We start from the raw sequence: 25,276 nt of genomic DNA, 5'->3' as shown, positions 1-25,276 counted from the left end.
GACTATATATCCTGGTCCCTTTTCTCTTCTGACTGTACTCTCTAATAGTTGGTTTTACCAACTATGTGGATTTTAAATAGCATTTCTCTACTGATGGTTTCCAAATTTCATCACTAGTTCAGAGCTCTTTTCTGAACTTTAGGCTTGTATTTTTCAACTGCCTGCTTAATATTTCCACTTTCATGTCTCATAGATAACTCAGGTTCAATTCTTAAATTTCTTCCTCAAATTGTCCACCATCCTATTGCTTAAGAACAACCCTTAATTCTTCCATTTACTTCACCGCTATGTGTAATCTGTTAATAAGATAAGCAAGTCTGGTTGGTTATATGTCTGAAACGTATTTAAAATCATCTCCACTGCAAAGACCTTGGTCCACACATTGCCATCTCTTGCAAAAAAAAAAAAAAAAAAAAAAAAAAGGCTGACAAGTATTTATCTTACTTCTAAACTTCTAATCTGGCTTCCCTAGAATCCGCATGGAGGTAGAAGTGATCATCTTAAAATATAAACTGGATTGGAACACATCAGTCCACTCTTTAAACCACTAATTGCTTTCTATTGTACTTAAAATCATTCAAACTAGACATGGTGGTGCACACCTGTAATCCCAGTACTAAGGAGGTTGAGGCAATAGGATCAAAGTTTGAGGCCAGTCTCTGCAACTGAGAGACACTATCTCAAAATAGAAAATAAAAAAGATTGGGGATGTAACTCAGCAGTAAAGTACCCCTGGGTTAAATCCCTAGGGACACACACACACACACACACACACACACACACAGAGAGAGAGAGAGAGAGAAAACCATTCAAATCTGAATATAAGCTGAGGAATAGTTTTTCACTCTCTTCTCCAACATCATCCTGTTCTGTCTTTTCCCTCACTTTATAGCCCTACTGGTCTTTCCTTTTCTTTGCCTCTTATTTTCTCTGCCAGGAATGTACACACTGTCAATTTATGTGGCTATATCTTATCCTTTATGTTTTATAGCATGAATGGCACCTTCTCAGCAAGACCTACCCTGATCCATTTTCTTCCATTATAAAGACAAAGTCTTCAAACGATTTAGAATAAGCCGTATTATGTACTGAGTACAAATTATAAGCTACTTCTTATCAAGAGAGTTTTATCGGTCACAAAAGGGGAAATTTTTCCTTTTGATCTAGGTACAAAATTATGTATATATTTACATTTAAATCTCTTGAAGTGGGAAATGACTTTACCCAAACCACATACTTTTCTTACATGTACATAGTGCTTGTCAGAATCTACCACACTTTCCATGTCTAGGAATGAAAAGCATCATTTGACATAGATTTTTTTTTTTTTTTTTTGGAAACTGGGGATTGAACATAGGGGCACTTAACCACTGAGCCTTATCCCCACCTTTTTTTGTATTTTATTTAGAGACAGGGTCTCACTGAGCTGATTAGCACATGGCTAAGTTGCTGAAGCTCATTTTGAATTTGTGATCCTCCTGCCTCAGTCTCCCAATCTGCTGGGATGAGAGGCATGCGCCATTGCACCCAGCCTTGACACTGATTCTTATTTCAAAAACAACCATATAGGGGTTGGGGTTGTAGTTCAGTGGTACAGCACTTATCTAGCACATGTGAGGTACTGGGTTCAATCCTCAGCACCACATAAAAATAAATAAACTACTGTTCCCATCCATGACTAAAAAGAAAACATACAAAAGTTGTGGGTCAGATGAAGGAAATCAGTTCATTATCAAGGTCCTGCCTAGATGCTAGACCTGAAACATACTAAAAACTATGTGCCATGGTTCTTATTTCCTGAAGCTCAGGTTTATCTTTTTTCTTTTTTGGTACTGAGGACTGAACCCAGGGGCACTTTCACTGAGCTACATATCCCAGCCCTTTTTAGTTTTTGAGATAGGGTCTCTCTAAGTTGCTTAGAGCCTTGCAAAGTTGCTGAGTCTGGCCTTGAACTTGTGGACCTCCTGATTCAGCTTCCCAAGTCACAGAAGGCCTTCCCTGTAGGCCTGTTCCACCAAGCCCAGTCAGGTTTATCTTCTTAATTTCAAATCTACTACTTTCTCTGATCTCTTGGTCCTGCCCCTATCATCCAAGCACACACCCTCTAATACCATACAGACACTCCTAAGTTACCCCAATGTCTATGAACACAATTATGTGGAACAGGTATATAATAGTGAAAGAGTTAGATTAAAATTTAAAGCATGAAATCTATACCTAATTGGCACTAAGACCAAGGTGTTAATAATAATCATAAGTGTATTTATTAAGGAGTTTCTAGAGGTGCTGAGCTCAATGCTAAGTGTTTACATGCCTGATATCACTTAATCATCAAAATCATTCTCTAAAGTAGGCATCATTAAAACTATTTAAATGATAAGGAAACTGAGACTTAGATTTAGTCACATAGTTAGTAAATGTCAGTGGTAGCATGCAACTGCAGACCAATTTTAACTCCATATTCCATGCATTTAATCATGATGCATCACTGCTTAAGTATAGAACTTGAAATAGATTCAAAAGATCTGCATTTAAACCCTTTCCACTTCACATATAAACTGAGTGACCTTGGGCAAGTCACTTGATTTCTTCAGGTCTAGCTTTCCTAATTTGTAAAATAAAGAATATAATTCCCACTTATTTCATGGAGTTGCTTCAGGTTTTATAGAAGGTAATATAAAGGTGGCATATATATTATCCATTACTCTATAAAGACATGCTACTATGGTTACAAGGTTCACTGACGGTGCTTTCTATTTGTAATGGTATTCCTGGATTTGAGTTCAGGTGGATGATATCAGGATCTAACTAGGGACAAAACAATTTAATGAACTGGAGAAAACATCTTAAAATAAAACCTGAAAGCAACAGGAATAAAAGGCACATTTCTCCTAACAGCAGGCACAGTGACAAATATTACCTGGATCCAGTGGCTCCATGATGTCAGAGGTGGATTTCTCTGGGAGGTAATCCTCAGGCAAATTGAAAGGGATTGAAGAGGAGGAAAAATAAGGTACGGAGGCAGGCTCCTCTAATGGAGGTAGTGTTCGAACCATGTGAATAGAATCCGGGGATTTCTCCTTTAAAATAAGCAGGTTAAATAACTGTCAACGATATTATATACAGCATTGGCATAAAGTTTCCTGTGGTTGCTAAAAATATTTAAGAGGAAGAGTTCAAAGTCTGCCAACATTCCATAATATTCACTTCTTAATAATCTCCAAGGGATCAAAAACGTTTTGTTCTGTTGTCTCTGTATCTTAGTTGCTCTAAATTGTCAATCTGAAAGCCTGTTTTTCACATATTGGGTAAAAAAATGTATGTGTGTGCGTTTTCTCTGCCTTCTCTTACAGAAATAAAAAATTGCCCAAGAGATATAACAATTACAAAACACGGATGGAATATTTCTCAAGCTTTTCATATATACCTTTTCATAAGGAAAAGTCAGGTTTAACTTACTACAAAAGGAAAACATTTAAAAACTTAAAATAATTTTCAAAGAGGAATGTCTCCTTTAAATATCTGGCATTTTCATTTTTTAAAAAAAGTGTGTCACTGAAACAGTAATTAAGATGATTAAATCCTAGACATCTGCTGTACAGCAAAGCACTGTGCCTATGTTAATAACATTTTATTGTACACTTAAAAATCTGTTACATGGATAGATCCCATTACTACAATAATAGAAAAAAGCAGGAGACAAGTTAAAGTAGAAGATGAATCACATGAAGTTAAAAAAAACAACGTAGCATCCACTCTGAGGTGATAAGAAAGGCCTGTAAAAGGATGCTTTGTATACTATCACTGTCTACAAGCAAAGGTTATCCATGATAATGTGAATTTTCTAATTTGTATCTTTTAATGGCTTACTCTGAACTCACTTTAAAAGTCCAAAATCTTCAGTTCTAATCACTTTATTAGCAATTTTATCTGAGAAGAGCCTTCGATTTATAAAGAAAATAGATTTTTCTTCATGTTTTCTTCACAGTGCTATATTATATATTATACAGAATAGGCCACAACTGTACCCGCTCTCTTCGCCGCAGACGTGCTGATAAAGTTTTATGCAGTAAATTTCCTGAGGTCAGATCACTGAAGGGCAGAGAAGTAGCTGCAGGTAAGGAAGAATCGCTTATTTCATCAAATTCAATTTCTCCTACTATATTGAGCCGTGGAGTGGCAAAAACTAGCATGTGACATCCACCACAGGCAACCTGCAATCATAAATTCACAGAAAAAATAATCAACATTGGCATCAAACACAAATGAGCTTTTAAACAATTATCAGATCAGCTAAAAGAAAGTTACTTATTGGTATGCAGTAGACTTCCTAGACTGACTGACTCATCAATTCTCTTTCAATCTCTCTTCTCTCTTTCCCTTTACACACACACACACACACACACACACACACACGAGTGTGCATGTACATAACACATGTATGAATTATATATATATATGAATTAAAGTATATATTCTTTAAACACCACAATTGAAAATTAGAACATGTTTAATTCACCATTTAACTTTGTATTTAATATAATATAGAGGAAAAAAGTACTTCTTATTCTGACACAGGGTCTTGCTAAATTGCTCAGGCTGACCTCAAACTTGTGATCCTTCTGCCTCAGTCTCCTGAGTCACTGGGATTACAGGCATGCAACTACTGTACCCAGCTCCAGTATTTTTAATACGCAGATTCTAGCCATTTTATAGTGTTTTGCCTATACCTTTCTTTTATAATATTTTCAAACTTAAAATTCATCGACATTTTTATTTACCACTGTTTGAAACGATAATCCCTATAAGATTATAAGCATAATGAATGAGGATTTGGTTATTTTCTTCATCACTAAATACTCTGTCTTCCTAATACTTAATCCAGTATATTGCACATAGCAGACTTTGATTAAATGGTTGTCCAATCAACAAATGGAAGTGTTCCATAGTATGAGATGATGCATCTTTGGAGAAGTAAAATTATTATCAAGTAAACAGAATTTTCACAAGTCTATACAGCTCTTAACTAGCAAAAGTATTAGAAACCATAAAGATACACTATGTGATGGTGATGTGAAACTAAAATCATATATTCTTATCCAAATAATATTTAGTCAATAAAACATATTTTCAAACCTCTTCATTTATTATCAGATTTCCTCTTGTACAAGATTTGAGAGTCTTAGTAACATTTAATTGCACAAATATTTACTGAACACTACCGTGTTTCAAGAGACATATGAAAATATAGTAGAAGAGTCAAAATTTCAACAAAAAGGAAAATGTGAAGGCGGAAAATTAGAAAAGGGACAGATTTTTAAAGTGGCATAAATGTCTGAAATTTGGCTTTCAGAAAACTAGTTATATTGAGTAGATATATCCATGATAGTCTCTAATATAAACATAAAAGTATTATCTATGAAATACTGAAAAACTCAATCATAGGAATATAAAAATATAAGGAGGGGAGCATGATAACCTTACCAAATGAACTGTAAATCTCAAAAAGTTAGAGCACAAAGTTGGAAAGAATTGATTGGTAAAATTCTCCAGTCCAAGTCCTAATTTTCCATGTCGGCCATCTCCAAAAGTATACATAAGGCCTACATCTAAAATGCAAAAATAAACAAATAAATAAGGCAAATTATACAAGTGTTACTTGTATTCATCTATTTATGATCAGATGAATATATTAATTCACACTGCAGTTATAATTTTCCCATCAAATTCTGCATTGAATTTAATCTGGTCCATTGATTTTTCCACACACTCTGATTTCTGTGGTCCTACACATAACAATAGGCAAGAGAGAGTCTGAAAACAAATCACTAAACCCTGGTGGTTGGTGAAGTTGAAGTCTTCTGGTGCAAGAAATTTGTATAGAGCACCAGTGATGCAGCATGAGATCTTGTGATATACATTATATTCTCAAGGAGAAAGAGATGCTTTGTATTCTGACCTCTTATGTCCTCATATAACCTATTTTATTTTTTCCTCAGATCACTGATAGATCAGTTTCTCAACCTCAGCACTACTGACAGTTGGGCTGAATTATTCTCAGTTGTGAGAGTCTGTCCCGAGCATTTAACCACATTTCGAGCTGCTACCCCACTACATGCCAGAAAAATAACTCTCCTCTGCAGCTGTGACAATCAAAAATTTCTCCAGACATCACATGTGTCTCCTGGGGGGAACAAAATTGTCACTGATAGAGAACTACTGACTTAAATCAATCCAACTATTTCTTTTATTAATTAGTATCCTGGGCTGTATAATGCTACCTAAGGAACTACCATAAGCCAGTCAATGATGCTGACCAGTCCCTATACCAATAACTGGGTCTCATCTATAGCTGGGCTGATGATGATTAGTTCTCTCCAGTTAACTATTTTGCCTGCTACCACAGCAGATATTCTGAACTTCAGCCCCTCCTCTCAGGCCTCTCCTTCATACACACTGCATCTCAAGTGAAGTAAGTGCCATGGAAGCAGAATCAACTGGTACCAATATGTGTGCAGAGAGGGATTCCCTCAGAGTTTGAGGAATAGGGAAGGTGTTCAAACTGAAATCGAAAGGATGACTAGGGTTTAGCTGGAAGAAGAAAGGAATGAAGAATTCTCTAGGAAGACTCAGCAGTAAGTAGAAACATCTGAATCAAGAGAAAACGAGGCTAAGACAAGAAGGTGAAGGCAACCAATAAGCCCAGAGCACAAAGGGGAGAGTGTACGAGATGAGTCTGAGGAGGTAAGACAGAACCACACCACAGAGGGTTCCATTAGTTCAGATCATAATCATAATTTTTGAATTCTAAGGGCAATAAGAAGCCAAATGAATGGTTTTAGACTGGGAAATGATTAGATGACATTTAGGACTTCTGGTTTAAAAAGGCAAAGTGATTGCATACTAAAAAATGTATAAAAATTGACTGAAAAAATGACTATAAATAACAGTTCAGTAAAGCAATAAATTCAAAAATTAATTTACAGAAATAAATAGATTTGTATAAATAAGCAATAACTAGTGTTTAGGTATGTTAGCTCTTTTAATTCTTACTATTTCCTTTCTTTATACACTCTATTACTGTTATCCCTTCCTCTCCCTTCTTTTGATCCCAATTTCTTTATTCAAAAGCGATTTTAAAGCTTGACTTTCTAATTTGATTATCTTTTGCCTAAAAATCTCAACTCTGATCCAAGCTGCCTGATTACACTTCCAACCTCAGAGTGCTTTAAAAATTATGAGCCACTGGCTATAATAGGGAACTGATAAGAACTTACAGACAACTCACTACACACCTCTCATCAGTGTGAAAGTGTGTGTTTACATTCAAAGGCAATTTAGATGATGACAAATGGCAGTAAGGACAAAGAAATTGAGAGTAGGATCTCACAGCAAGGGACACATATCAACTCTAATGAATTAGACAACAAATGAGTAACATTTCTTTACATTCTATACAGTGCTGTTGCATGCTACGTTAACAAGAACTTACGTTAACTACTTGATGATACTACGTTAACTACTTGATGATAGGCAGGCCATCCTCTCTGAAGTGTTTGGTGGGGAAAAAGAACTGTGTACCTTCTGTGTGCTGATTCCTACTTCCCCTAACCAGCTACCATTAGATATGCTCCACTGCAGCAGCAGCATTTTTAGAAAGAAGGAAAAAAAAAGTAGAAATACAAATATCTGGATTATTTCAATATACTAGATGATTTCTGAATATTTGGTGCGTTATTTCATCTTCAGATAAAAAAAGTGAAATTACAGACCCTCTTGTTACAAAGCACTTAAATTTGTGGGGTATATCAATTACCTATAGGTAAGTGGCTGAATTCTTTTGGGGAAGAATTTTCTTGAGTTCTACACTATTAGCAGCATTTAATTTCTGAGGTTAAGAAGCAGGCCCAAAGGAAAATCTTCCTGGATAAGGCAGAAGCCACAAAGTGAGAGAGGTATTCACTTAAGGGGTCTTTGAGTATCTTTCTCTATCATTGTGGAAAGAGGAGTCATTCCTGAAAACGCCTCCTGGTGGCAAAAGCAGCATTAAGAATTTACTCAGCCTGAATGTAGCTCTGTAGCTCTGTAATAATGAACATGAAGAATGCTTACAAATAAGTTTTCTTCTGAAAAACTTCTTTCTTTCTTCCCTGTTGCTTGCACAGCATTAAAAGTCTTCAATTTCAATAGGATTCTAACTTTCTACCAAAGTATAATATTATGGTCTTCTGACATCAATTGGTCTGTTTTGAGGTTCTAAATCTTTGGGTCATTTACATTTTTTTTTTTTTTTTGGTGTTGGGGATTGAGAACAGGGACTCATACATGCTAAGCATGTGTTCTACCTCCAAGCTAAAAGCCCAGACCCTACATTTATTTTAAATTGAATTAAAATAATAAAAAGGACTTTACAACATTATACTTTGGAATATTAATCAAAGAATTTCATCTTTCTCAATCATTAATTCTTTTACTTGGATACATTCATTCCATATATTATTTATTTTATAATAAAATATACCCAGTTCTATAAATATAAAACAGAAAATCTAATCCATACCTGTTATCAAAGCTGTGTGATTTTCTCCACAGGCAATATAACTTACTCTCTGGTCCTTAATATTTGCAATGACTTTGGGTTCTGAAGTTTCAAAAAGAAAAGTGCCAAGGCCCAGCTGACCAAACTGTCCTAGCCCAAAGGTATACACAGTTTTCTCTGAAAGCAAAGGTACAATACAAGAAAAGGATTACATGGAAGCAGACCACTGTCACCATCACATCTAAAAAGACTGTAACATTCTTCCCTTTATATAACAAAGGTAACTTGCCTTTGAAAGAAATACCTATTAAGAATACTAATACTGAAGTATAAATTTTTCAGTGATGAAGAAAGAGAAAAATCAAAAGGCACACAATTAGCTGTGTGTAGTGGTGCACACCTGTAATCCGGGCTATTTGGGAGGCTAAGGTAAGAGAATCACAAGTTGGAGGTCAGCTTTGGCAATTTAGCAAGACCCTGTCTCAAAATAAAAAGGGCTGGGGATGGAGCTCAGTGGTAGAGCACTCCCGGGTTCAAACAAAAACAAACAAAAAGAAATAAAATCAAGAAAATGCACACACTGTAAAAATTATGGCAGGGATTCAGTTTTATCTTTCATATCTATAACCACAAAAAGAACTTATAGAAGTAAGCAACAGATACAGTAAAAGATACATAAATCAGGGAACTAACCAACATGTCCCTATAATTACCATGTCAATTCAAAAATCCTGAATTTTCATAAGGCAATTTCTTTCGCTGCTCAAATAAAAATATGACTAGTGTCTCCTACAAAAACATTTCTAACTTTTAAATAAAGTTTAATAAATCTATTTTATAAAACACAATTTCAGAAAAGAATATGTAGAGAATTAATGGATTATGATGGATATGCTAGATTTAGGCACAAGTAAAGCTCCTTTACTACTGAAGAAAGGAGGGGGAGAAGTTTTCCTCTACATTGATACTTTTGGGGTGAGTCCAAAGGATCTCTAATAACTCTACTGGTTCTTATGTTTTCTAGAAATGCAAAAGTACAAAAGCAGGATATATGCGTGGTGACAAATGGGTTTTTTTTGGACACAATTTTCCTGGTCAATGCATTAGGAAGTACAGTCTCCTTGATTCAAGTATGTGAAGAAAGAGCAAGAAATTTGCATTAAGGCCCGAACTCAAATGTCGTTATTACCAGCTGTGGCAAGAACACAAGTTACTTAGATTCTCTGATGCTATAATCTTTATTTAATAAGATTATATGAGGGGCTGGGGTTGTGGCTCAGTGGTAGAGTGCTTGCCTCGCATGCACGAGGCACTGGGTTCAATCCTTAACACCACATAAAAAAACTAAATAAACAAGATAAAGGTATTGTGTCCATCTACAACTAAAACTTATTTTAAAAAAGATTATATGATAAAACATACAGGTAGATTTGAAGACATTCAGCTGTAAAGAACAACTTAATCTTTGAAAAAGTAATTATCTAATCGACCCATCTAATTCTGACAATGGGGGTAACAGATGAATTCACAACTGTCTAATACCACATAGTTTTGCATCATTTCCTGTCTAATAAGAATGCTTGCTTTATCAATAAAACATAGATATTACTCCTGATAGAAAATATGCTGTATCAAGGATATGAAGTTACACAGAGGCAATGGCAAAACAGATTCTTGTTTTAATATAAAATATTTTAATTAATTACTAACCACATGGTATATTTCCAGTTCTAAATGTTCACTTAATAGTAGAATGTTGGGTAAATTAAAACAATTATCTATTGTTAGCTGATCAACAATTACTCAACTTTCCTTGAGCTATCTGATATTAGCCTGTGAAATGAGGCCATTTAGGCAGCTTAATCATATTTAAAAAGTTTTATTTGTTATCCTGTTATGTTCACTTTCAGGTGCTTGGATGATGAGTGATGATAGCAGTTTCTACTTTTTAAATGACCAAAAACTCATCTAAGGACACTACATATAAAAAACTAATACAATTTTTGGTCATATCACCTTTGTCATACTTAACAATGTAATTTATCACCCTGTAGAAAACTCAAGTTTGTCCAAACATAATCTGGAGAAGTAAAATTATCATTTGCCTTAGGACCCACAGACTTCATGTGGACCCCCTCCTATAACTGGCCTTTCTCATCTTCTGGTAACTGCTATGGGTAATGTACAAGACTACATGGATCACTCTGTCTTAGTGTGTCTCAAGTTCCATTCTGGTCCTTTCTCCATAGCAGTCCACTGTTCCCTGCTACTAAGGAGAAACTACAATCATGCCATCACTACAACCCATAGTTGTATTTTCTGACCTACTATGGTCACATGCCAATAGTACCTTTTAGATAAATTCATCAGCAATGAGCTGCTTATCTTTAAAATGGCTTGATTCAAACTGATTTTAAGATCAGAGTTATAGACACATGGAAAAACAAAGTTGGGGAGGGCCCCAAATGAATCATCTAATCACTACATAAGCGAAAAGAATGAGCTAAATCAGATTTTTACTTATTTTTCCCCAAGTTCTCAGAAAGTATTCCATAACTTTCTTAGCTATCCAATTTAGTACTTCGTGAAAATGATGATCAACATGCTCTTCAGGTCCATTATTTCATTACCTTAGGACTAAATATTACATTTTTCTGTCTAATTCCAGAACACAGGTTCCTTACCAGGGGTGGCTAATAACAATAAAGCTCTCACAGGTTCATGGAGAAATGTTAAAAACAGGCAAAGTAGTGAATTTTCCATACAGATAAATTTTACAATTTAACTAGGTATCTTTTATTACATATTTAGGAACTTTTGTTTTGAAAATGTTGCTTATTTTATGACATGATAGTGAAAACAGTCACTTTTTTCAATGTCCATCTTTAGGCAAATGCAAGTCAGAATTTGATAGCCATCTGTTATTTCTCCTTATGTTTCCAACTTAAAGTTTAAATTCTTCTTAAAAAGAAAATAAGTTCTTCACTGTTTCCAAGGTTACTCATGAATTATACAAATTCTATCTTCATATTTTCCCCTGTATTATAAGTTTTTCTCTTCTATTCCCCCGTTCAGTCTTGTCTACCACAAGTGAATAGACAGGAAACACAAAAAAACTTTTTTCCTGCATCCGTAGTGGAAACCTTAGCAGTAGACAGTAACTGCTCCAGATTTAACAATAAATATATCTCATAATTTTTTAAAAAGAACTTCACTGATCTGTGAGATCCCAAAGTGTAAAAATCTGAAGAGAAAAATCAATTTATGGAAACATGATTTGTAAACTCAACATCAAGTTCACAGAAAGCTAAATGCTATAGGAAAAAAAAAATCACACTTTAGGTGTATTCATAATTTTAAGAAAAATTTAAAGTATCATTGATTATATTTTTGTTCACTTTTTATATTTCACAATGTATAGTTGAATAGTTTATTATTATTATGTAATCAATATCTGTGTCATACCAAATAACCATGAATCACCCAATAAATTTTCTAGAGAAAACCCATAATACATAAAAAATAAGTTGTATTTTTGACTACAGAATAGATTTTCAGATAATTTATAAAGATTTAATTTAAAATACATTTTTAAAATTATATGAAAATTCATTTTACAAGCAGGAATTCAAAAAAATCTTAAACCTTAGAATTATTCCAAATTTAGAGTGGAGGTTTTGAAAAAAATTATTTCTAACTTAGAAAAGATTCCATCTAGAAGTTGTAATTCTGGGAAACCAAAGTTTAATATACATGACTGGGACTAGAACAGGAAATCAAAGAAAAGAAGTGCAACAAAGGAAAATCTAAAGATAAAATACGGCTCCCCTACCTTTCAGTATTAAGAATATTAGCTAAGAATTGGCTTTTATTCATAATTTGTCTAGAAGACTTCTAACTTTAGGTTACTGAAGATTAAGTAGTGACTATAAACTGTTAATTTCTTTTTGATCAAAAAATCATAACAACTCACCATCTAACTACATTATTGCCATATTACTCTTCTAAAATAAGTCTAATGCTGAAGAAATTTGAGCACATCCATTTAGCAAGCATATTTTCAAGTAGTGAGTATATTTCAATATATTGACTAGAATTCTAAGAAAGGATATGTCACATTGAATATGAAATTTGGAAGCCAAGTGAATTATTAAGATTCTAACTTTTATTATCTATAATTTAAAACCTTACCACTTTTTAATGAATTACTATAACAATGTAAAATCACAAAGAAATCCCTAAACTATACATTGTGAATATCACAAAGAATCATCAATGACATGTTGGAAATAGCATAAAGAAGCAGCTTCTCCAAAAGAAGATATTTTAGGAAAAATAATGTCATATCTTCCCCCCCCCCTCTCTCTCTATATATATATACATGCATACGAAGAAAATGGTTTATCCTTGAAAATAATCTAAAACCATTATTTTCTACCATTAAAGGATTAAAGGTGTTTAAGGCCATGAAGATATCAATTATGTCAGCAGAAACAATTTGACAAGATTCACTTTTTTCTGCTTAAAAATTCTTCCATAGGCCACTAATGTATATTAACTACAGAAATAAAAGGTGGGGCTCCTAATGGAAAGAGATGGAAGGCTAGCTTTTATGAGGAATCTAAAAGAATCAAGCTCATAAAAGCTAAGAATAGAATAGCTGTTGCTAGGAGCTAGGGGTGGGAGAAAGGGGAGATGCAGTACAAAGGGCACAGAATTTCAGTTATGCAAGAAAAATTTTAAAGATCTGCTATGTTGTGCCTATGGTATATCAATACTGTATTTACACACTTAAAAATCTGCTTAGAAGTTAGATCTTATGTTAAGTGTTCTTACCACAATAAAAAAAAATCATTTAAAACTGTTGTGAGCTACCCCAAATAGCAGGAAACAGAAAAGCAGATTCCACACATACCTGTGAGAACCACAGTATGCCCTCCACCACAAGCTACTTGGATCACCTTCTCAGGAATTTTAGCCACCAGCTGTGGTATTCTGTGATTGATCAGCATCTGACTGGGAAGACCTAACTTTCCATTCTCAGGTTCTCCAAATGTGTAGAGTTCGCCATCCGCTATGGAAGGAAAAGTAGAGTGATCAATGATGGCATAAATATGAACAAAGTACTGGTCGTTTTAATACATATTCTCATGTTCCATAAAAAAGCAGACAATGACAACTTACTAAATTTGACCTTTCTTGAGACATTTTTACTGTATGGTAAGGAAATAAAACTAGATTTTCTTTTTCCCTTGATTATTTTACTTCAATAATCTTCATGAATTCATGAACATCACTACTAATAAACCACTAACAAATAATTTTAGTTCTTTTGCAAAAGATATCTTCTGCTCACTTTTTTCCCCAGTATTTGTGAGAGGACCCAGGGCTTCGCACATGCCAGGTAAGTGCTCTACCACTGAGCCACACCCCCGGTCCTCTGTTTGCTTTTAATAAAGCAAATGACAGATACTAAGCACCCACAACTACACAGATTTTTGTCTTTGTCACCATAGTATCCCAGAAACCCAGCTGCATCATGTACAAGCATTTAATGAATACTTGTTGAATAAATGCTTTCTATGAAACTCATTTTAGGAAACTCACTTATTTGTTAATGACTTATATGTTGAGTGACTCTTAGGCTAGCAGACTTTATGGTAGACAGCACATTCTCCAGAAAGACTCTCTTACCCCAGGAACTCCTAACACTTTCACTGCCTTGTCTGTAACAACACTAATGGTTTGCTTCTGTATTATTCCACTTATCACACTATATTATGACTGTGAAGAAAGCAGAAACTTTGTAAAATTATATAATACTGTCAGTTATTCACTGAGTCATACTGAGCAATCGCTGTGTCCATAAAATGGAAATAACAGTACGTACCTATGTTGTAGGGTTGTTATTTAATAGGAATAAATTAATGAATGCTTTCATGAATACTTTTTAGAACACACAGTCATTGCCCAGTTATTATTTGTTGCTACTACATCCTTTTCCTCCTCATGTGAGTTTAGAAAAACTGTGTGCCAACAGAAGTCCTTTAGGCCTATAGAGTCCAAAGATCAAGGTCCAAATTCTGGTTCTGCAACTCAGCTGCAGCATCACTTTTGATACAGAAATGTTCTAAACCTGCCTTTGCATATGTAATCAAGAGACGCCACTGCCTCTCTCACAGAGTTATCATGAGATTAAGTGAAATGTACTTGTACTTGAAAACACTTTCTAGATGGCAAATCCTTATACATCTCGGAGTTAGTAGACTATAAACTCCTAGAAGATAAGTACTTGCTTTAATCAACTTGATATTGTAAGAAATATCCTTTAAGATGACTTGTACATGGTAAGTGCTAAATCATTTCTCAAGGTGTCAACTTTTTAAAATTGTTTACCTATAAAGGGTTAGAAAAGATATTTACTGTAGTTACCAGTAAGACCTTCTTTAAAGGTGTAGGTAAGTGCTTTTAATCCATATAAAACATTCAATTTAACTTCAAATTCTTTTTCTATTTATATATGAAAAGAAAATAACATTTATCATGATAAAAGAAATAGATCATTTCATCTTACTCAGTTTTACTTTATTTGAGCCTAATAATTTTTATATAACTTGGATTCCTCAAACTACCTACCTGGCTCTGATATCTGCCTTCTCTAAGATTCTGACCTTAACTACCTTGCCATGTGTCTTTTCTCTAGTCTCTGAAGCCTGCTCCATCCCTGCCCTGAGTTCCCACAACCCCAGCTCTTTACTTACATTCTCTATGGTGTTGCACATAATTCCCTCTTACTATATGATCCATTGGCTGCAATGCTCAGACCTCAACCACTAACACATCAGATGAAAGATGCAGAAATCAGTGATGATACTTGAAAAATCCATATATTTCAAATATTTTTAAATTAATTATTTTATATAATTTAAAACCATGGACTTGAATTTAGAACATGAATACAAGCACTCAAATATACAAGTAAATTAAAAATTTGTAGAAAGTCTTAAATGTAACTATCTCAGTGATATGTTCTGCATTTTTATTAAAAATTAAACTGTTCCTTTTGGTCTCCCAGTTTGACATACAAAGAAAAAAGATAACTAAAGTCCTTTTCTATATAACATTTTTATCTATCATGAAATATATATTAATAAAACTCTCTTATACTTGAGTTATTTCCAAGATGTGTAAAAAGTTGCTTTAAATGATTAAAGTCATAAAATAATGGCTGGTGTGAAAATTACTGACAGTTCATGTCAGTTGGTATAAATGCTCCAGCAAAATGTTTAGTATAACAATTCATGGTATATATAATTCTCTGACTATACTAAAAAAATCTTCAACTGTATATTTTAAATGGGTGAACAGTACAGTATGTAAAGTACATCTCAATAAAGCTATTTTTAAAAAAGATATAAAAACAAAAACAAAAAACTCAACGTAATGCCTACTGCTTAATATAATAATTCTGCATATTCCTTTCATGGCTAAAGCAGAGTTCATTAATAAAATTGGCTTGCTAACTCCATATTTATTAAGTTTATTCAAGAAAACAGAGATACAGTGATGAACAATACCAATACAGTCAGGTTTGCCTGTTCTTCGTATCATGCTGCTACCAATCTGTTGGTAACGCTGGGAACACTGGGATTAATCAGTCAGTACTTCTAAATTTGAATCTGTAGTATGCAGAATAAAGAGTATATATTTATTTATTTTTAAAAATAATTTAACCTTTATTTTTTATTATGGTGCCAAGGATGGAACTCAGTGCCTCACCTATGTTAGGCAAGTGCTCTACCACTGAGCTACAACCCCAGATCCAAGAGTAAATATTCAAGTAAATATTTAGAGAGGTATCTAAGAAGGTGCACAAGACTATTTTCTCCAGAAATTAGATGGAAATCCACAACCACACTTTTCCTATTATTACTAGTGTAGATGCAGACTACAATAGTGTCCAACATTTCAAATACTTCCAGGCAGAAAAGACTGTCAGTAGGCTCAGGAAAGAGAGAAATTTGGGATGCTGAGAAAACGCCCATCCAAGGAAACTGTACCTCATATTGAGCTTTCTTTCTTCTCAATCTAGACTTCACCTCACTTCCCACTCATTTACTTGAAACAATAAAAGAAATGATCATTACAAGAGTAAAGTAGGTTAAGGTGGGAAGGAAAGTGGGTCCAGAGGAAAGTGGGTCATAGGTCTTTTTTTCAATGCCAAAGGGATTTAAAAATCTTGAGAATCAATATTTAGATGGGTTTCAAACATATCAATTATATTATCCTAATAGACCTACCATTCACTGAAAAAGTTAATATGTCAGAGAGAATCTAAAATTATAAACTCTTATTATAGAAATGGAGAAACACTGTGACCTAACACAGACCCAAATCTTTTCATTACATGGATAACCATGGCATTATTTCTACAGAACTGTAGAATACATTAATATCATTTTATTATTAATTGAGTAACAACTTAGAAATGAGAGATAATGTGATGAATCCAAAAGTTCTTCTTACTTGTTACAAAAGCTGAATGGTAATATCCACAGGAGATCCAGGAGATTGGTTTCCCAATGGTCACTTGATGAGGCACACACACATTATTCATATTTTTTAAACCAATTTGCCCTTCAGAATTGTCACCCCACATAAAAAGTATTCCATCCTCTGTAAAGAAAACACAATGAGAAAAAAGGTAGTAGGGCTCTCTAGCTATTGTATTTCCAACAGATCATTTATTTTTTAAATTCAGAAAAATTATGTGGCTTAAAAGAAAAGTACTAAGACATTTATACGAGCTGGCTACTAGAATTCAATTTCTATTATGAAATACTTCAATAATAATAAAAAACACAGAATGACTTGATTGTAAATCACCTTGGTTATACTCATACTTTTATCTCAATAGTAAACACAGGATGTCATTTCCTATAATCACCTAATCTCATTCTAATGTCCCTAAACAAAAATATTTTCCTCCTTCCAAGCAGCCTACCTGCCACTGAACTGAGAGCCAGTACAAGTCACACTAGACATCTCCAGATCAAAAGAGCAACTCCCAGTCAAAAGTGATTGGAAGAGGTTGCTCTTGAGAATGCTGTGTAAATGTTTTAAGTGGAAAAGGAGGAGAAGGTTTTAAATGGAGGAGGAGGAGGAGAAAAGAAATATATTTCACTAACTTCTTTACACCTGAAAACACAAATTTTAGCTTCAGAGAATGAGATGATATATTAGCAAAAGTTTTAGAAAGGAATTACTAATATTTATTTGCTTTTAATTTTTTAATTAAAAATCTTTTCAAAATCTTTGAAGTGGTTTAATAATAAGTAAAATAAAATGGCAATTAAAAATTAGAACTGAAAGAAGAATATCAAAAATCTAACTATCTGGTTGGCAAAACTGAAGAGAAAGCACTTCAGATACAACTCTGACTTTCCTGATGAACAGAGCAACACTGGAAATTTATAGTCCCCTACGTGGAACAAAGCGGACAGCAAACAGCTTCCGTGACACCAAAGTGATCTTGACACCAACTTTGAAAGAAAGTTCTTGTATGTGCTTTTGACTGGGAAGGCTGAGAGATGAATGAACATTACAAGCCACATTTTTATAACATGCCCAACAGATTTCTATACATGCTTCTGATAGTAACTTCAGTTAAAACTGCAAGTACAACTTCTACAGCACACAATGAAGATAATATTTCAGAAAATCTAAATTAGTAGATTTTAAATTTTAGTAGAGCTTAAAATTTAAAATTTATTTACCAATTACCCTCTAAATGTATATTTATATCTCATGCAAAATATATTGAAATATGAGGCACACACACATTACTCATATTTTTAAAACCAATTGTGCCCTTTGGAATTGTCACCTTACATCAAAAATGTTCCATCCTCTATAACAAAAACAAATGTCTTGTGAAAGCACATAGTCAATGTAAGAAAATTAAATGGCAATGTTGTCTTGAGTTTACTGAGTTGGTATACCTTGGTCTAAAAGAAAGTATGTGTCCCAGATTGAAATTGAAACACGTCTTACCAGTTAGTGCAGCTGATGTGTTAGATCCAGCAGAAAGCTGTTTAATGTTATGCTGGGATGTAAAAAAGCTAATTCGATGAAAGGTGTTTCTCTCTTCAGTGTCACCAAGTCCCAATTGCCCTTCATTATTTCCTCCAGCTGCATATACACTGCCTCCTTCTGTACATGGGAAAGAAACATTAAAATACTATAGTCATCCTGTTTACAAGACAGGTTAGTAGGTACCAGATATCCTCTACTAACAGTGAAGAAAAGTATAAACAAAGGCAGACTGGTGAGGAGGAGATGAGGCAGAGAGAACAGTTTGAAGACAGAAGCAGCTTAGGGATGGAGGAAAGGAAGGAGACAAGAAATACTGCTAAGTAGTCAGGAACTGCTAACTGTTGCATTTGTTAAAAATATTCTCCATTGACTTGCCTTAGCACCTTTGTCAAAAAGCAGTGGGGCTTATATGTGTGAGTCTACTTCTGTACTCTATTATGTTTCATTAGTCTTTATCTAGCTTTTTGCCAATGCCATGATGTCTTGAATATTGTAGCTTTATAGGTCTTGAAATCAGGTAGTATCAGTCTACAATTTGGTCTTTTTCAAAATTATTTTGGATATTCTATATCCTTTGGTCTTTCACATATATTTTAGAATCACTTTGTCAACTTCTACACATACATACACACACACAGAGCCTGTCTGAATTTCAATCAGAACTGAGCTGACTTTGGGTGGCTTCCACTTACCCTCAGTAAGGAAGAAGGAAGAGCAAGAACAGAAGCAACTAGACTTTGAGGTGTGCCTACAGGTAAGGAGATGCTGTCCCTTGATATAACCCAAGAAAAGCTTTTTCTTTAGTCATTCAACATTTATCTGCATATTGACAAAGGCAAACGTGCACTAAGTGCATTTTAAAAAAAGCCCTAATCTATCTACTGCCAAGGTACCATTTCTATTAATTTTACAAACCCCAAAACATTACCAGAGTGAGATCTCAGTTCTCAAAGCTGAACAAGAAGTCACACCAGTTAAATACTATACCTGTTGAAACTAGGGTGTGGTTCCTTCCACAGGCAGCAAGTTTCACTTTTTCAGGTTTAAGAGCTAAAAATATATGAATATGAAAATTAAAATATTTTATGGTTATGAAAATGATAAATAGTCCAGGTCAAATGTTAACTAAGTAGTAAAAGAGATTGCTTATTTATTTTGGTGGTGGGGATCAAACCCAGGGCTTTGTGCGTGCTAAGCATGTGTGCTACCACTGAGCTACACTCCAGCCCCAGAACTGAGATTAAAAGTAGGCCTATCTAATTCCAAAGTCAATGTTCTTAACTAGTTGTACATGATAACACAGTGAGTCACTGTCTGAAAACAGAGTTGGTGGGTCTGACGTAGGGCTTAGGTATCTGTATATTTTTAAAATCCCACAGGCAATTAACAGGTGCCAAGATCCACTGCATTCTGTTGTGCTGCCTCCTCACCAACCTGATCCATTACTTAACCTGCCATCACCATTATCAAGCTCACCTTTTCCCACACTCATTGGAAAATGGTAAGCCCAATATTCACAGGCATACACCCATGTTAAAGTTGCTCATTAACTTATCTACATATTCCAAAAAAACATTTCTAGAATATCTTCTAAGTGCTGGACATAGCATCTACACAGATTAAAAGTCCCTGGTCTCAAGGATCTCAAAGTTTAGACTACTATTTAGACTATTAGATAAGATGTTAAAGAGTAAGCACCATAGTCACCATGAATACCCACAAGTGTTGAGCAGGTTGTGTTCAATAAGTAGTTTTTGACCATGTGGAATATTTCAAAAGTCCCATAACAATACCTATAAATAGTATGGATAAGATAGATTCACACTGAGATTTTGAGCTGCAATTTAAAATTTAGCTAGAAAGATAAAGAATACTGTTCTTGTCATATCCAAGGAATCTCTATCAGTCTTCAAATTTAGTTGATGTTCATAAGCTTTGCAAATAACAGTGAGAAAGGTTTTTTTAAAGGTTATTACACATCCACATATTCTGTGACAGTCCTGATTTCAAATGTTTAGTCCTGTAGTTCTTGCACACCAGTACTAATCAATCCCAGTCTTAATGTTTTGTTCAGTTTATCCCCTCATTATATACTTCAGGATAAAGCATGTTTTATAAAACTAACATTAGACCATGATATAAATCAGAGCTCAATAACTCTAGCACATTATAATGTCTGTTATCTATATATGCAATAACAGTAATATTTAAGTCATTTTACAAAGAAGCAAAAATAGGATGTACAAATGCAATACTGTAGAATCATAACTTCCTTTGTGATCCCTGGCTTTAAAATCAATGTGATTTTTAAAAATAAAAGTAGTTTTGAATTTCATATGAAGTTAAGTGCTGATAATATTCAAGTAAGTGTTACAAAATGAAGAACTAAAGACTTTGTCATTTACTACATTAAACAACTACACAAACTGTATGGAAGTACTTTATGTAGTTTTTTAAGTATTTAAAGTGATAAAGAAGACAAGACCCCAAACCTTTGACACACGTTGGCTTGTTGATGGTTGACTTCGATCCTAATCCTAATTGACCCCAGTTGTTACTACCAAACATGTACAATTTATTATTTCCTAGTGGAAGAGAAAAAGAAACAACAAATTGAAGCACTCTTCACATAAATAATGTGAGATAACATCATCACAAGACAATAAAAAACTACACCTAAAAACAGTCACTGCTTTGCTATGTTGAAACAGGTTACCTTGTCCTTCAATGTATGACCAGACTTTATTAGTGCTTCTAAGATTACAGAGCAACAATTTTTATTACATTGAAATAGATTTACTCCGAGAAAGTTGTGTGAATAGAAAATCATATTTTAATTAAATATATTAAAGTAACTTAAAATCGAAAAGACTCTTGATGAGTCAATTTGTGAAGAGCTCTCTAGAAATATAAAAAACAACACCTTTTATATATCTTCAACATATTGAAAACACAGCACATCTATATTATTTAGGATTCTCTAAATATTATTGTTCTTCATTTAGGATTGTAATACTAACCTGTAACAATAGCAGTATGTTCATCTCCACATGAGAGATACGTAGGTATGTCATGTTTAAACCAGAACTTACTGGGCATATTTTCAGCAAATTTAGTTTTTCCAAATGTAAACACTGCACCCGAATCTGCAAATATAAGATAGTTTCTATTTAACAACTTTTAATATGTTTCCAGTTACGAAAATACACTTTTAGTAATTTATCCACACAAATCCTTGTTTCACAACAGTTCTGCCTTTGCTGGAGCACTTTTTTTGGGGGGCTGAGGTTACTTTGCTGGAGCATTTTTTTTGGGGGGTGAGGTTACTAGGGATTGAACACAGGGGTACACTACCACTGAGCCAGATCCCCAGGGCTTTTTAATTTTAATCTTGAGCCAGGGTCTCCGTTAAATTGCTGAAGCTGGCTACAAACCTGTAACCCTCCTGCCTCAGCCTCTAGAGTAGCTGGGATTACAGCCATGCACCATCACATCCAGCTTCGAGCACTGTTTAAGTTTTCCTTCATCCTCCTTAATCCAGTCTTATTCCTTAAACTTCATTCTAGGTTGACCTATGAAATCTATTAAATTGATCATGTATTATTCATTACTGGTATAATGTGAGAAATATGCTATCACAAGGAAGGCAGTCATCTATTACTAATAGTTCTGCTGTCATCAGGTAGACATCTGATCCTGGGAATGAGCTGGTACAATGTGTGCCCTATTCACTTTGGGTAACACCTCATGGTCTGGTCCCTGGACCAAGAGCTCTTTTCTACATTCAGAAATAGGACAGTATTGAGTTTTCTGATTAGGCTCACCAGGACATCCTAGGGGAGGATCTATATAGTTCGGATTTTCTTTGGTTCAGTTTTTCCAAAAAACCTCCAGTGTTCTCATGCAAGGGAAGGAATATAACCACAAATAGTTAACTATTTCTCTACTGGTAATTCCAATGAGTATCCATAAAACTAGGGTCAAGACAGAAACAAATTATTCACACGATACCTCTTTCATTTGTACTACAGGAAGGCAGCTAGACAAAAGGGCTTTAAGCGTAATTCGGTATTCAAATTCTCACTCTGTGAATAATTAGCTATGTGATCCTGAACAGGTCACTTTACCAAGACTTTGATGATTAGTCTTTATTGGATAGTGTCTTAGTACCAATATTCCTTATTATATACCCTGAATCTCACACAGGTACAAACAGGTTAGGTGAATAAATGCAAAATGTATTTATAATAGTGTAAATACAGGGCTACTCCAAACTCATAGGGTTGTTTTGAGGATAAAATGAGATAGTATATGTAAAGAACCTAATATGGTGCCTAGAATACCCAACATGTTAGCTCACAGCCATCTCTGTAAACATTGCCTTTATTCTAAGAGCCGGAAGTGATCATTGGTTTCTCTGAATTATGTGATGTACAGAATTTATATGGCAATTAACTATGCACTATTAAGCAACCTCTCCAAATTGTTACATACATCTTTTGTTACTCAATTTTTTGTTTTCTCACTTATATTCTAAAGTTACTGAAGGTGCAGATCTTTAATAAACATCAATTATTTTTGAATCTGTGACTTTACACATAGAAAAGTTCCCTCTTACACACATGCATTCATAACTGTTTTCAGGTCATCTTAATGGTGGGAAGGTAGTCAAACATAACTTTTAACACTTTCAATGTTAAGGATAAGATTATCTAAGTTTTTAATACAGAAGCATTTCAGTTTCCTGCTATTTCTACTCAGAACTGAGGATTCAGTTTAAGGATCCAGAATAAAATAAAAAATTCTCTCAATAGAGCTACTCAGGAAGCTTCTCATTAGTTCTGGAGAATTTTTTTTCTCTCTCAAGCTCCGCAAGGGAACGAATGGTTTATTTTGTTCCTCCAAACACTATAACAAAATGCCATGGTTCTTGGAGACTAGGGGACAGCAATGTCAAGATTTAACATTCTTAAATTAAGTCATTACTTGATTTGAGTAGTATTCACAAATTAGCTATGTGATCCTGAACAGGTCACTTTACCAAGACTTTGATGACTAGTCTTTATTGGATAGTGTCCAATTGTTTTGGTCCAGTACCATTTTGAGGAGAGTGAAAATCCCTGCAAGCTTCCAATAACCATTTAAATACATACAGGCCAGATCCAGTTTTTGAGGAAATCTCAAGGAGGATCATCACACAAACTAATTGGTACCAGAAAGGAAAATGTAGCAAATATAAGTATTAGCATCAATGCACAAGAGACCAGCCACTATGGAAAATCTTTTGAGAACCCTTGTGAAGCATCACAGTTCAAATTAATAATTGAGAGTTGGGAAGCCAGGGTCAAGAACAGTTTCCCAGAATGAATCACTGAACTGTTTTGTCCTGATTCTCTAGGAAGCGTCCCCCTGACACCCCACCCCAAGCTAGAGTTTAGTGGCTCTCTTCTGGTCCCCTGGCATCTACCGTCAAACTGCACTGTTATTTTATTTACTTTCTTGTAACTTCCATTATGCTTGAACTCCAGGAGACCAGGAATCTAATCGTGTTTGAGTCAGGAGCATGGTACAAAACGCAATACACATTTCATGACTATATAATACTGTTCTAATCAGCGTGGTTTTTTTTTTTTTTTTTCTAAACTGTTGGTCATGATCCATTAGTGGGTCTGAAAAATCAATTTAGTAGATCAAGATCAGCATTTTTAACGAATGTATTATAGAAAACTCCGAGCGAATCCCAAGTGCTTATAACAAGTAGTGCTTCATGGAACTTCTGTGTTGTCGTAAGAGGTACAGGTCACAATGTCAAATGTATTTCAAATTGTTGAGCTTTGCGGAGGGGGAGTCTTAAAAAACAAACCCCAAATCGCTCGCTCAAGGTTTCCTCTTCTTCCCCTTTCTCTAATTCGTTTCTTCCACCCCCTCCAACCCCAACCTCCTCAACACCCCCTTTTTACTGCACTCAATATGTTACTGGGTCCCAAGGACCTCTAAGGCGCCCAAGTTTGAAGCCGGTACTTAGGGAAGTTTGTAGTGAAGAAAAAAGTGTCCCTGCTTTCGAGAAACTCATTGAAAGTTTATTTAAAAAGAAGAAAGACAGGAACCCTTTTCCCCACGGTCCCCTGTCCCGTCCGTCCCGTCGGGTCCTCTCCCTGAGTTACTCTTGGAAGCCGGGCAAGAGCGCCGGTCTTGGCCGGGTCGCTAAGGCTCGGGCCTATACCCCAACCGGGCCCGCCCGGAGGCGGGGCCTGGCCGCTCGCCCGCCCGCGGACCCTCCCTCCCGGCCCGCCGCCACCGCCGAGGGCGCGACTCACCGGGCACCAGAATCTCGGGCTCCCCCATGCCGAGGACCGTAAGGGAAATCTCCGTCTGGACTGGGAAGGGCGCGGGGGCAACTCGGGGGTGCTTAAGCCAGCGCTTCGGCGCCAATGTGGGCCTCAGTACCCCCGAGGGTCCCCATAGCGACCCTCTTGGCATTGGCCGCTGCCGCGCTCCCGGAAGTCAACAAACAGCCGCTATGGGCAACGGAGGCGGAGCGTTAGGGCACGAGGCGGGACAGACGCCGTGTGTGGGGATGGGGGAGGGGAGAGGAGGCGCGGCGGCCAGTGCTGCGCAAGCGCAGATGGCAGCGGGCGGGGC

At 35.3% G+C, this 25,276-nt stretch overlaps 1 protein-coding gene across 3 annotated transcripts in view; it reads right to left on the bottom strand.

The window, feature by feature from the left end:
* The window catches only part of RPGR (retinitis pigmentosa GTPase regulator), a 73,400-nt gene extending 48,208 nt beyond the window's left edge, over positions 1-25,192 (bottom strand). For 2 of the 3 annotated variants that reach the window (XM_079122818.1, XM_079122819.1), the window contains exons 1-11: positions 24,952-25,192; positions 21,655-21,780; positions 21,127-21,219; positions 19,622-19,684; positions 18,593-18,751; positions 17,066-17,215; positions 13,455-13,613; positions 8,561-8,716; positions 5,485-5,609; positions 4,029-4,214; positions 2,921-3,080 (exon numbers count right to left, since the gene is read on the bottom strand). In XM_079122818.1, coding sequence (XP_078978944.1) covers positions 2,921-3,080; positions 4,029-4,214; positions 5,485-5,609; positions 8,561-8,716; positions 13,455-13,613; positions 17,066-17,215; positions 18,593-18,751; positions 19,622-19,684; positions 21,127-21,219; positions 21,655-21,780; positions 24,952-25,114 — 1,540 coding nt within the window. In that variant the 5' untranslated portion in view covers positions 25,115-25,192. The remainder of the gene's footprint in view (positions 1-2,920; positions 3,081-4,028; positions 4,215-5,484; positions 5,610-8,560; positions 8,717-13,454; positions 13,614-17,065; positions 17,216-18,592; positions 18,752-19,621; positions 19,685-21,126; positions 21,220-21,654; positions 21,781-24,951) is intronic. The other variant, XM_079122817.1, reaches the window with a different exon arrangement.
* Between the last annotated feature and the right edge of the window lie 84 nt (positions 25,193-25,276).

This window comes from Sciurus vulgaris (genome assembly GCF_902686455.1).
Source record: "Sciurus vulgaris genome assembly, chromosome: X".
NCBI lineage: Eukaryota > Metazoa > Chordata > Mammalia > Rodentia > Sciuridae > Sciurus > Sciurus vulgaris.
The sequence above is the reverse complement of the archived record's forward strand: the minus strand, read 5'-3'. Positions and strand labels throughout refer to the sequence as shown.